At 41.8% G+C, this 13,134-nt stretch overlaps 1 protein-coding gene across 4 annotated transcripts in view; it reads right to left on the bottom strand.

Moving 5' to 3' along the window:
* The window catches only part of PACS2 (phosphofurin acidic cluster sorting protein 2), a 257,810-nt gene that overhangs the window by 23,133 nt on the left and 221,543 nt on the right, over positions 1-13,134 (bottom strand). For all 4 annotated transcript variants that reach the window (XM_084854825.1, XM_084854822.1, XM_084854821.1 and 1 more), the window contains one exon: positions 12,550-12,592. In XM_084854825.1, coding sequence (XP_084710951.1) covers positions 12,550-12,592 — 43 coding nt within the window. The remainder of the gene's footprint in view (positions 1-12,549; positions 12,593-13,134) is intronic.

Raw genomic sequence — 13,134 nt, 5'->3', positions numbered from 1 at the left:
TCAGTTATAGTTACTGTCCTTTCAGACTGATCATCTAGAACTGTTACGAGGAGAAACATGAGGATTGGAGAAAAGATAAATACAAGTGGGGCTTTCCAGCAATGATTTATTACAATAATTATACAGAACACTCAAGGTGGAATCACGTTTATAGATTATTTACAACCAGGGCTGCCCCTCCCATGAACCAGGAAGGCCTACTACTGCCCCACTGTCTCCAGTGGGTGCTCTGGAGAGACCTGCCAGCTGCTCTCCCACCGTGACGTTTGCCACAGTGAGAGTAGCGGGCAAGGCTTCCTGGAGCAGCCGACAGGTCTGTTTCCCTCGTCATGTGCCCCCCTTCCCCTTGCTGCTGCGATACAATGGGGGCATGTGTTCTCTCCTGCCTCAGAGAGGAGAGAGCTTGCACTGGAGCTGTTTGCAGCAAAAAGAAGGGAATGCAAAATCAGAAGTCCAGTAAGGAGGAGCTCTAAGACAACAGATTAACAAGTTCAGAAGTCAACAAATATATCATTACACACAGAGACAGAAAATGTAGGAATGTCGGAAAAAACTGATCCAGAGTTGGCTTCAGAAGGATGTAGTATGAATAATAATTATTTACTTAAAATTAAACAGCCCTGACAATGTCGCAGAACTGAAACATTTATCTGTTAATATAAATGACATTTACAGAACAAACCTATGCATTTCTACTCAGGAGGAAGTCCCCCTGAGTTCAATGGATGCACTCCCAGGTTAGACTGAGTACAATGGTTCCCAGGTTTGTATGTAGTGAGTTGCACTAATAATAATAATAATAATAATAATAATAATTAAAAAGTTCTATAGCAAACTGAAAAAAGAAAATGCAAACTTCATTCTAGCTCAGGAAACATATTACCAACAAACACAATTATTACAAAGTAAGAAGCTTTTTTTTACCAATTCCAGGACAGTCAGAATGCAGAATGCCCCAGTAAATATATGGGAAGAACATTTTCAGGTGATCTTTAACGATCTGAAATACCTTTTCAGAGACTCTGCTACTCCTAATATGCCTGGTGCTCTAGACTGGCCCCCAGTTAGTCAATTGGAAATAAAATAACTTCTTTCCCAGTTGCATTGAGGGAAGGCTCTAGGCCAGAATGGAATTCTTTCAATAATTCAACAGAATTACTGAAGTAAAATGTAGCCTAGTGGGCCCCTTCATTGGCCAATCTTTTTTCTTTAATTAGTTCCAGCAAAATTCCTACCTTTTGGAGCTATTATTATTACTATTTTATTTCAAAGGGGAATAGCTCCAGTCCTAGTAATTATCATCCATTAGCTTGTTATCCACAATTGGAGAAATGTAAACTAATCATCTGGTAATAAAGGGAAGGATTAAGGATTAAGATTTCTAGGATTACTGGCAAAAAGCAGAGTGGTTTCAAAGCTGGGTGGTCTACCTTCGACCGCTGTCTGGCCCTAATGCACATTGCTGAAAAATATGCAAAGGATAAAGAGAGCAAATTGTACGTAGCTTTTATTGATTAAAACTCAGCATCTGATCTGATACCTGGAACAAAATGGAGCACTACTCCAGATCAGATACACCATAATACTACGGGCATACTACCATTCTGATGGTCATCTCTCAAAAGTCATCCCTTTTATTAGAAGAATGAGACAAGGGTGTGTGTTTGCTCCAATACCATTTCATTTTTTTCTGGCTGACTTACCTCAGACTCTTAGTACATCGATTCTCACTCTCCAAAACAGACTTATCAGAAAATTTCTATCCTCTCTATGCAGACAATACTGTGTTTCTTAAACTAGATTTAGCCTGAGACATCTGCTGGATTTTGGGAGGCAAACTATTCTAAAGATAATGAGCTAATTATAAATTATGATAAGTCCAAAATCTTCGTTTTTTCCAGAAGTTGAGGCAAAGAGAAGTGGAAATTAGATGACGATCCTAATGAATAAGCTGAATCTTCTAAATACTTGGTATTAATTTTCCTAATTCAACAAAATGCGTGGTACATAGACATTATGCCATGACAATGGCTGAGCATTGTTATAAAGCTGTTATTTGCTTTTTTTCTCTAGGCATAGTAAGTATGTCACTGCAGCTATCCAGGTTTATCAGCCCAAGTTAACAACTCAGTTTTTCTATGGAGTGGCAGCATGGATTATTGGTTTGCATCCCTCCGCTGAGAGATATCATCACCGAAGCTGTTTTGAATTTGGAAGTCGATTTGAGTTTTTCTGACAAGCCTGGCCTGGACGTTATTGAATTCATCTTTGTTCTAATCATGTTTGTTCTACGCCTGTTTGATCAAAGATCCATTTTTTTGTTATTAACAAAAGGATCCAGGATATTGATGAATGGAGTGTAATACCTCATTTTCATCATGGCTGCTCTCCTGTAGCTCCTAACTTGGAACTCCAAACCTGAATGACTGCACCTCTTCTTCGAGATCATTATTTGTGCCCAAATATAGATGTGCCTTTTTCTTGGTAAATGGGGCAGTCACTTGGGATGGTATTATTGGGATGGCAGGGGTGCACAATTAACACACTTCACATTTTTTAAAGAACATTTTTTAAAATTTATTCTCCTTGTAAGACACACTTCCATACCAGTGGGACTCTGTGTCAAGGGCTACTTGGAGGCCTCTCTCAGTCTAATCCAGTAGCTAAGTCCAGACACAGACAAAGGGATTCCTTTCAAAGCTTTATTCTTCTTTTACAACTTAACAACTCTACTGTTTGCAACTAGATCTGAGCAGCACAGTACCTATGCCCTACGTTGGAACAGTTGGTCCCCGTTTGAAAGGGAATTACTGGCAGACCCCTGAACTTAAGGACTAGGGAGAGTCCCTCCCCTTTTCCCTTGGATCCTCTGGGCGCAGCCGTTGTTTGCGCGCCAACCGGGCACTACGCCTCCTTTCTGCGCCCTCCATTTGGCGCTGCTCTCTGCGTCAGCGTCGCACATCCACCAAGTCTGCTATCCGTGCTCTGTCACTCCCTGGACTGCTATCTAAGCTAGGAATGCTGGTGGGAGGAATCTCCGTCAGCTGTTGGCCCTGGGAAAGAGGAGCACGCTCCTCTCCCAGGAGCGACTGCTCTTCCTCAGAATCAGAACTACTCTGGGATTCTATGGGCTCAGTGTCCACCCTGACACTCTGTTTTTAACCTCCAGTGAGTAGAGGACTAAGCACAGGCTACTCTAGAACAATCAGAAAGCTAGACACAAAAAGGGAAAAGAGACTATAGAAGGAAAAGACTCTCCAGTGGTAGTGACCTGCAAGGTGTGTGCAATGTTTGTTTTCTTTCCAGAGAACAACATGGCCTACATGTGCAACAAGTGCAAGTTGATCACATTGCTGGAAGAAAAAGTGGACTGGAGCGGCAACTGTCAACCCTCCAGGGAATAAGAGAACACGAAGAGTTCTCGGACAGAATGGTTGAACTACAGCAGCAAAGTGAAGAACAGAAGCTTGAAGAGCAACAGCAAGCTGAGGCAGAAGTAGGAAATGCTGAGGTGAGGAAAAATGCAGTAGAGGATACTCCTTCGAAAAGGGTGACAGTTAGGAGGAGAGGAACTAGAAGCCACTCTGCAGCAGTGGAAGCAGTGGAGCTATGGAACCATTTCCAGGTAGTTGAGGATGAGACTGGAGCCTGCAGAAGAAGAATTACAGGGGAACCTGCACGAGAGCGAGCAAGAGGCTGAAGGTCAGTCAAGCAGAGGCAATAAAACCAAGGCCTACAACAACAAGAAGAGAAGAGTAGAAATAATGGGAGACTACTTGCTGCGTGAGATCAAAACACAAGTATGTCACGAAGACCCATTGACTCGCCAGGTATGCTGTCTCCCAGGAGGATGGATTAGAGACGTGACTGAACGGTTGCTTGCACTCATAAAGCCAACTGACAAGTATCCCTTACTATAAGTATCCCAAGTATTCCCCGATACTTGTTGGGAGACAAATTCTGCAAAACATGGCCCCTCCAAGAAATTCCTGACTTGTGTTGTGGATAACGTCCTCCTAAAGAAAGTAGAGGAAAGAACTAGAGGATCGGCTGTCCTTGACTTGATCCTAACCAACAGAGATGTCTTAGTGGATAAAATAGCAGTTACAGGAACTCTGGGGGAAAGTGACCATGTTATACTGGAGTTCTTGGTTCTAAAGGAAGCAAAAGCCGAGGAAAGAAATGGTGGTTCAGCTATTCAATAAGGATGGCAAAATGATAACAGATGACAAAGAAAAGGCAGAAGTGCTCAATTCCTACTTGGGCTCAGTCTTCTCCCAAAAGAGGGTCTATGAGCCCCCTGGCAAAGGTGAAGTACAGGCTGAAGGGGCAGGATTGCAGCTTGAGATCGATAGGCATATGGTCAAGGAACACATAATTACTTTGAATGAGTTCAAATCTCCAGGGCCAGATGAACTGCATCCTAGAGTAATAAAGGAACTGGCAGAAGAGCTCTCAGAACCGCTGTCTATTCTCTTTGAGAAAACATGGAGGATGGGGGAAGTGCTAGATGATTGGAGGAGGGCTAATGTTGTCCCTATCATCAAAAAGGGCAAAAAGGAGGAACCTGGGAACTAGAGACCAGTCAGTCTGGGAAAATTCTGGAGCAGATGATAAAGCAATCCATCTGGAAGCACCTTGAAAACAATGGAGAGATTACCCGAAGTCAACATGGATTCGTCAAGAACAAATCTTGCCAGACGAATCTGATCTCATTTTTTGATCAAGTAACCTCCCTTGTGGACTGTTGGAATGCTGTGGACATCATATACCTTGACTTCAGCAAAGCTTTCGACAAAGTGCCCCAGGATATCCTGATGAGCAAACTAGCTCAAAGTGGGCTAGATGAAACAATGATCTGGTGGATCCACAGTTGGCTACTGAATCGGACTCAAGAGTGCTTATCAATGGGCTCTTCTCAAACTGGGGAGAGGTAATGAGCAGGGTACCACAAGGCTGAGTCCTTGGCCCAGTGCTCTTCAACATTTTTATTAATGACTTGGAGGAGGAGGTGCAGGGGACGCTTATCAAATTTGCAGATGACACAAAATTGGGTGGGATAGCTAATACCCTGGAAGACAGAAACAAAATTCAAAGGGATCTTGATAGACTGGAACGCTGGGCAGAAAACCACAGAATGACATTTAAAAGGGATCAATGCCAAGTTCTGCACCTAGGAAAAAGAAACCAAATGCACATTTACAAGATGGGTGATACTTGGGTGATACTACAAGCGAGAAGGATCTTGGAACTGTTATCAATCACAAGCTGAATATGAGCCAACAATGGGATGTGGCTGCAAAAAAGGCGAATGCTATTTTGTGCTGCATTAATAGAAGCATAGCTTCCAAATCCTGGGAAGTACTCATTCCCCTCTACTCCCCCTCAGGGGACTGGAAACAAAGCCCTATGAAGAGAGACTGAAAGAACTGGGCATTTTTAGCCTTGAGAAGAGAAGACTGAGGGGAGATAAGATAGCACTGTTCAAGTACTTGAAAGATTGTCACAGAGAGGAAGGCCAGGATCGCTTCTCGATCATCCCAGAATGCAGACATGGAATAATGGGCTCAAGTTTATTTGATGGCCTTGTAGGCCCCTTCCAACCCTATTATTCTATGACTATTCTATGAAGTTATAGGAAGCCAGATTCTGGCTGAACATCAGGAAAAACTTCCTGACTGTTAGAGCAATACGACAATGGAACCAATTACCTAGGGAGGTAGTGGGCTCTCCCACGCTGGAGGTATTCAAGATGAGGCTGGACAGCCATCTGTCAGGGATGCTCTGACTTGGATTCTTGCATTGAGCAGGGGGTTGGACTCGATGGTCTCATAGGCCCCTTCCAACCCTACTTTTCTATCATTTCAGATTGTCCAATCTGGCTGTCCGCTCCAAAAGGGGGACTGTTAATTACATCATAAGGTACATGGCTGAAACTGGGACCACCTGGAAGAGACTACCTTCCTGTACCTTAAAAAATCCAGTCTGACAGCTTTTCATAGGGCCAACCCCCAATCAGACCATAGCGTGGAATTATATGCATCATTCCTCAGCAGATGCTCCTTGTTTCATTCATGGACCTTATGATGTAATTATTGACCCCAAAAAGGGGTTTGGGAGTTGCCATCCCAGAAAGACCCCAGTAGTTGCACTGGCAGTTTTGAAGATGCCACAACTTTTGTAAGATGTCCAGACTGTCAAGAGCTTTTGTAACTTACGACGTAATCCTATGCATGTCTACCCAGATGTAAACCCAATGAATTAAATGGGGCTTACTCCCAGATAAGTGTGTATAAGGTTGAAACCTAAAGTTACCATATTTTTGTACTAACGTTGTCAATATATTCTTTATCTTCTTTTTTAAATATATTTTTATTTATTTTATCTTTATAAGTGAAATAAACAAAACCAAAATTACCAACAACCTAATCAATACTTCAATTTCCCAACAGTACAATATTCTGATGAGGATACCACAATAACAAAGAGAGAAGAAAAAAGAGAAAAAAAGAGAAAAAAAAGGGAAAAGGGAGGAGGAAAGGAAGTGAAGAAAAAAGAAGAAAATTCCTTCCCCTTCCCTCCCCCTCTCCCTCCCCCTTAAAGAATTGAGTTTAAAGTCCAACACACCCTGGCCTCCGATGCCATTCTATTTTAAAAACTATATCTATAACCTTAACTTCATCTCTTACGGTTTAATAAACAACCTAACATTTCTATATCATATCATCAATCTTATATCAAAGAAACAGGTCTACAATTCATTCCCAAAAGCCTATATTATTATTAGTAATAATAATAATAATAATAAATTGTATTATATAATAATAAAACTTAATATAAACCTTCAACCATCAGTAATATATTTTATACTAGATATATTATCTATTTTGAAATAAAAAATATAAAGAAAAGCAAGAAAGAATAAAAGATGAAAGAGAGTAGACCAATATATATATAATCATTTATCTTCTGAATTAGCCTGGATCATGTAGACTAAACACCAACAGTTAACAAAGCTTGTTTAAAGATTCCAGTTCATGGGGTTGTAACAGAATTCTCATGCATTTTTACGTTCAGCCATGCCTCCGCCATTTCATGATTCAGAAACGTCTTCATCTGACCTTCAGACACAATACAAACTGTAACAAGATATTTTAAGTAATATTGTAAGTTCATTTGTTTTTCCTCTTTGATGTAGTCTGGAAATAACATAACTTCATCTTGTTTCCAGGAAAGGCTTCCAGCCTCCCTTGCCAAACGCAGGATATAATTCTCTGTGGAGACTTTTGCAAATTGAGCTGTGATCGTGTAATCAGTCCCTTTAGCATTTGGCACATGAAATGCCTGCTCAATATCAAGTAAATAATCTGATGGGATAAGGAGTATCTCATGCAAAAGTTTATCCACAAAAATAGGCAATTTTACATCATCAGGCAAATTTTTAATCCCAATAACATGTACATTGGATCTTTTCGTGAAGGCCTCCAGTTGAGAAATTCTATCAGAGATATTTTTAAAACAAATTTGTGTTGTAGTTTCATTTCCTGCTCCTTGCAGGGCGATGATGGAATTTTGGATTAAATCCAGCCTTTTGACTTGTTCCGTAAATTGCGAAGATAAAGTCTTTATCAGTGTAAATAATTCCCCTATATCTTCTGTTCTCGACACTTTTGACACAGAGGATGCAGGGGGAGTCGATGCCAGCTCCTTTCTTCTCCTCGGTGCAGACATGTTTCTGTCAAACAGATCTTACAGGTCCTCAGGTGTTCTCAAATATTGTTAGCATTTCTTAAATCATCCCTCAGAAGTTGTTGATATTTCCCAAAGCATATATTGTTATGGACATGTCAGCCCTGTTTTCTCCTATAAAATAGGAGTTTCAGTACAGCTTTTTGCGTTGGTAAAGCTCTGGGAAGGTAATCCTGGAATCCAGCCCCCCCCCCCACTATCTCGTGGGGGTTACTTTTCTCCAAGATGTTATCCAGAGCTGCTGCCTTGCCCCCCTTTCAATTCCAGAGGGGAGATGAAAAGGTTTTTCAACCTTTTAAAAAGCTGTTTGAGAAAGCTCCCATGGAGCACCTGTGGGAAGCTGCCAGAGCAACATCGGTCCCAGTCAGAAGTCCAATATATTCTTTATCTGAAGGTACAGAAACAACTGCAACTTCTTCCCATGCATTTCAATGTGACACTTACTAGTTGCATTACAAACTATAGAAGCTATAGGATTTATAGGTAGACAATGCTGTAATACTTTTGAGGCTCATATAGCTTGTAATACAAAGACAAGTTGCTACCTGTAACTGTAGTTCTTTGGGTGGACATCTGTGCATCACACATATGGGCTCTGTGCCTGTGCGGAGCCTCGATTCAGGAAACTTCTGTAGCTGGGGAGTTTTGGTGGGAGCCCCTCCCCCACCGTCCCAATGTGCATGTCCCTAGCAGGTTCCCGCTTATTCCCTCGGTTCCTTGAGATCGACATTGTAGCCTTGGAACCTAAAAGAAATGCCTTTGGTATCCAACATCAAACTTGAGCATGATACCGACGGTGGGTGGGTTGTGTGAATGCACAGATGACCACTCGAAGAACTACAGTTACAGGTAGCAACCGGTCTCTCTTCATCGTCGTCTCTGTGCATCACACATAAGGGGAGTAGAAAGCTAACTTACAAGGTGGTGGGTTGGGGTCCTACTACGAAACAGATGAAGGGACGGCACAACCAAAAGTACCATCAGTTCTAGCCCAAACATCCAGTCTGTAATGTCTACCAAAGGTAGATGGTGTCGACCATATTGCAGCACGGCACAGTTCAGGGATGGCAACCCCTCTGTGGAACGTGGCCAACGTTGCTACTGTAAGACTGGGGCAGCTCGGACTGGGGCAGACAGTTCGAGTCTAGCCAGCTCATTAGATAGCTCAATGGTTTTGATGACCCAGAAAGTGAAGAGCTGTGCTGAGAGAGGCTGACCCTTGCACTTGCCGCCACAGCAGACAAAAAGTCAAGGCAAAAGTCTGAACTGCTCAGTCCTCGACTTATAAAAGGCCAGGGCGTGATGCACATTAAGCATGTGCACCACTTTCTCCCACTGAAAGGGGAGATAGGGCCGGTCTATTCTGAGAGCACAAAGTTCACTAGCCCATCGTGCAGATGTGGTGGCCACCAAAAACACCACCTTCCATGAGAGGAGGCATAGGTCTGCAGTTTCCAGTTGTTCAAAGGGTTTGGATGAAAGTGTCTTAAGCACAACAGAAAGGCTCCAACTCAGTACCATAGAGCAAATGGGTGGTGCCAGCTTTCTGATCCCTTTCAGAAACCTCTTCACTGTCAGATGTGAAAAGACAGAAACACCCTCAACAGGAGGGTGAAAAGCAGAGACAGCCAGTAAATAAACTCTGAGAGATGACAATTTGAGTCCTTTCTTGAAAAGAGAGAGGAGAAATTGAAGTATCTGGTGCAGTGAGCACTGAAGTGGATGGAAGCCCTGAGCACGAGCGAAGGCAGAAAAAGCAGTCCATTTACTCATGGACAAACGCTGTGTGAAATCCATTAAGTATTAGGAACAACTTGTCAAAGTTAGAACTTTTATCTTCCTTTATCGTAAGCGCAATCTTTATTATAAGATTTCACAGTAGCCAAATCACTGGATTGATGTCAATTGTGTATATCAAGCGTATCCATGTATGATTATTGCATTATGTTTGATGATTTGATGTTACATCCCTTTGTTATTAATGTATAATTCAATTAAAATATTAAAAAAAACAATAGCCAAATCATATGCCACAATAGTATGCTCTGCTGGCACTCCTCAACTATTTTGTGACATCTTTTAATTGTTTCTGCCACAACCTGTAGCGATGTTGGGTACTGGTTGATTTGTGGGAAATACCTGGTTTTCTGTCGGGGAAGTTTATCCACCACAATTTTGGAATTCCAGCCTGTCCACATTTGAGCTCTCTCTGTCTTAAATGCCAGTGACATCATTCACATAGTGTGAAGCACAATGAAATCTTCATAATTTCAAATCTACTCCTTGATAGTTGTGGGGTGTTTCCAGATGAGGCTTTTATTGTGAATTAAATTATTCACAAACTGCATTATTCATGAACATTCACGAAATGTCATCATCTTCCATATGTAACCCTACTGTGTTTTCCTACTACTTCTTCCATCTTTTTTCTTTCCACAATAATTCCTTTAAGGAAAAAAGACAGAATAGGTGCACATTGTCTTTTGACTGGTGGTGTTGGGAACTGCCCAGAGAACTTCGGCTATTGGGCAATACAGAAATGTTAAATTAATAAAAATAATAAAACAGGAGCCCTTCTTTTGGAAGCACCTTTGGTCTATTCCTGTATGGTTCCATTTCCACACCAGAAGCTGTAAGAGGTCTTCTCTTCCTTTTTGCTCAATAGCTTTGGTAAAGGCTTTGGTAAAGTGTTAACAGTTTACCAAAGCCTCAGTGTTCCCATACGATGTTCTGAAAACAGATACCATCTGTGTCATGGAGAGTCCATTTGTCATCAATAGTGTTGACCTATGCATCATATCCCAAGCAATTCCTGTTATTAACTGTAGTGATCATTTCATTCCTTCTGTGGTAGCCCACTGCTCATCAAGTGATGCTCATCAGTCCCTATTTTTTGAGTAGCTGAAACCATACCCAGGACTTGTAAGAATATCAAAGATCTTCCTATTACCAGTAATCCTTTTAATTGCAACACCATTTGGAATGTTTTTAATGGCTTCACATGCACATTTATTACAAGATACACAACATCATGGTAAAACAGTGTTGTGTGTCTCCAGCTTGCACCTGTTCATGACATCACCCCCTAGCAATCTTGCTACTACGGGGTTCCACGGCTCCCTGTCTGGTGGCTGCTGGTGATTATGCAGGCTCCCTTCCGCACTAAGCCCGAAAAACAGAAGTAGCAATTTATTTTTGGAGATGGAGTACCAATTCCTTACTTAGTATAGTGGAAATTGTTATGACTGGTCATAGTGAATGGCCTGATTTGGGGTTGACCCCATGTAAAGCAGCCAGATTGGATATTTTAAGATGCAGAAAAGTAATCTCTACCAAGTGGAATCAGTTTCATCCATGTACCTTATGATGTGATTATTGAGCTCAAAAAAGGATTTTGGGGGGTTGCAACCCCTAAACTCACCTTCAGTAAACTCATAAGACTGGCAGTTTTAGAGATGCCACAAGATGCAAGATAAACCTTTTGTTTCTTATGACATAAGTATTTTGACATGGGCTCTTGGACTATAACAAAAGCTGAAACGTGTATCCCACCTTTCAAGAGACTTAAGAGGAAGCTGGTACAGACTACTCTTTAAAATGCAAGCTGTAACACTGAGTCATGTGGAAGGCTGATATGGTAGACTCAGTATCACACAGGAATTGGGGCTACCTCTGGAAAACAATGTTAAAACCTTGTTAATATTGTGTTCAACATTTTTATAAGCTACAATTTAGATGACTACTTGTGCCTTTCCATTTGAAGAATATTTATACTTTCCTAGATCTTTGGAGGTGACAATTACCACCTGGGGGTTTGCTAAATTTGTCCTCATCATGTCCAACAATAAACATTTGGAAAATCATATTAGAAAAGATTAAAATATTAGATTAGAAATACTACAGGGTATGTGTTACCTTGTAGACTAAATACCATGCTTTTTAGTTACCTAAAATCTCTTATTTTGAAGATCTTTAACTACACATTTCTTGATTGTGGCTGGAACCTGCACTGTCATTACTTGAAATCCTCTTATCCTCCATCTTTGATGGACTCGCACTCTTGAATCTAGATGGCCACTTTAATGACGGAGAGAGCAATCCTATGGCCACTAGTCAGCGGCTAGACGGCCACAGGATAGTCGGTTTCCGGGAACCAACCTTCCCTCCCTCCCACGCTGTCTTGCAGGCAGCTCAGAATGACCCCACACTCCGCGCTCGGAAGAAGAGCACGCAGCAGCGAAAACTGGGCATTCTGGGGCAGGGAAGGCAGAAATGCCGGTATGATACACCCTGTGTGTCATCCAGCAGCTGCTTCCTCTGCTCCGCCTTCCCGTGGCTAGACAGCCGAAATCAGCTGTTTAGCCGCAAATGCAGGGCGGCTGAAGCACGGAGGGGACGATCCCCTCCACGCTTCTCCTGCCCTGCATTGGATGGTTGCCTCTGAGTTTGGAGGAGGCTGCCTATCCCCATAGGATTGCGCCCTAAGCTTATGTATTACAGAAGATAAAAATAACAAATTTCCTTAGACAATTTTATTGAATGATGTTTGTTTATTTATTAACGAGTGGAGCATTGAATTTTTGGATAAAGTGCAACCTTATAATTTGTTCTCTCCTTTTTAAAAGATGTCTATGTTTACACTTAATGGGTGCATTGTATCCTATTTTGGGTAATGTTATTAACTTGTGTCATTATAACATATAATTAAAAACTAAAACACCTGAGACAACCTATTCTTCAATGATGCTGGTCCAATGCCCATTAGTGAGAAATTATAACATAGTTGAAAGATTTTATTACCTGAAGTTGCAGAGGACTGTTCAACTATTCCAACCTTTACCACCTGAAGAGAGAAAAAGAGACTGATTTTACACAGAATTACTAGTTCTGCTCAGGAAAGTTGAGCTGAATCAGGGACCAGTTTCGGCACTCCTTGAAAAGCAACTCACATTTTCGGTAATTTTTTGAGGAGGATGCTAAGAAGGGCGGAAAGAAGAAATGTGTCCCCATTGCTTTGGTAACCAGGCTAACATTCCCTGTTTTGCTGCCTACACTGAAACAATGACATTGCCACAGCACAGCATAGGAAACAGGAAGCATCCGTTCTGAAGTGCTTTGAGGCATATATCCCAGTTGCTCTCAGTGGGATCAGAGCTTGAATGTTTATCCCACTGTGTATCCACATGTGCGTTCTGGGGGAACTAGAGAAGGATCACGGTTTCAGAGGGAGGGCAATGCAGCTTTGTTTGCCCTCACTGACACGTATCATAGCCAAAACATATTGGCTATGCAGGTCAATAACACAATCACAATAATTTCATAAGCCATGGTGGGCTGTGGCAATCGTGCAAACTGGCCCACTGTGTCCCTCCCACCATCCCCGAG

This window comes from Heloderma suspectum, chromosome 4, assembly GCF_057233095.1.
Source record: "Heloderma suspectum isolate Gila_16-S chromosome 4, 16-S_ref, whole genome shotgun sequence".
Taxonomy (NCBI): Eukaryota; Metazoa; Chordata; class Lepidosauria; order Squamata; family Helodermatidae; genus Heloderma; species Heloderma suspectum.
This window is presented reverse-complemented; position numbering and strand designations above follow the sequence as displayed.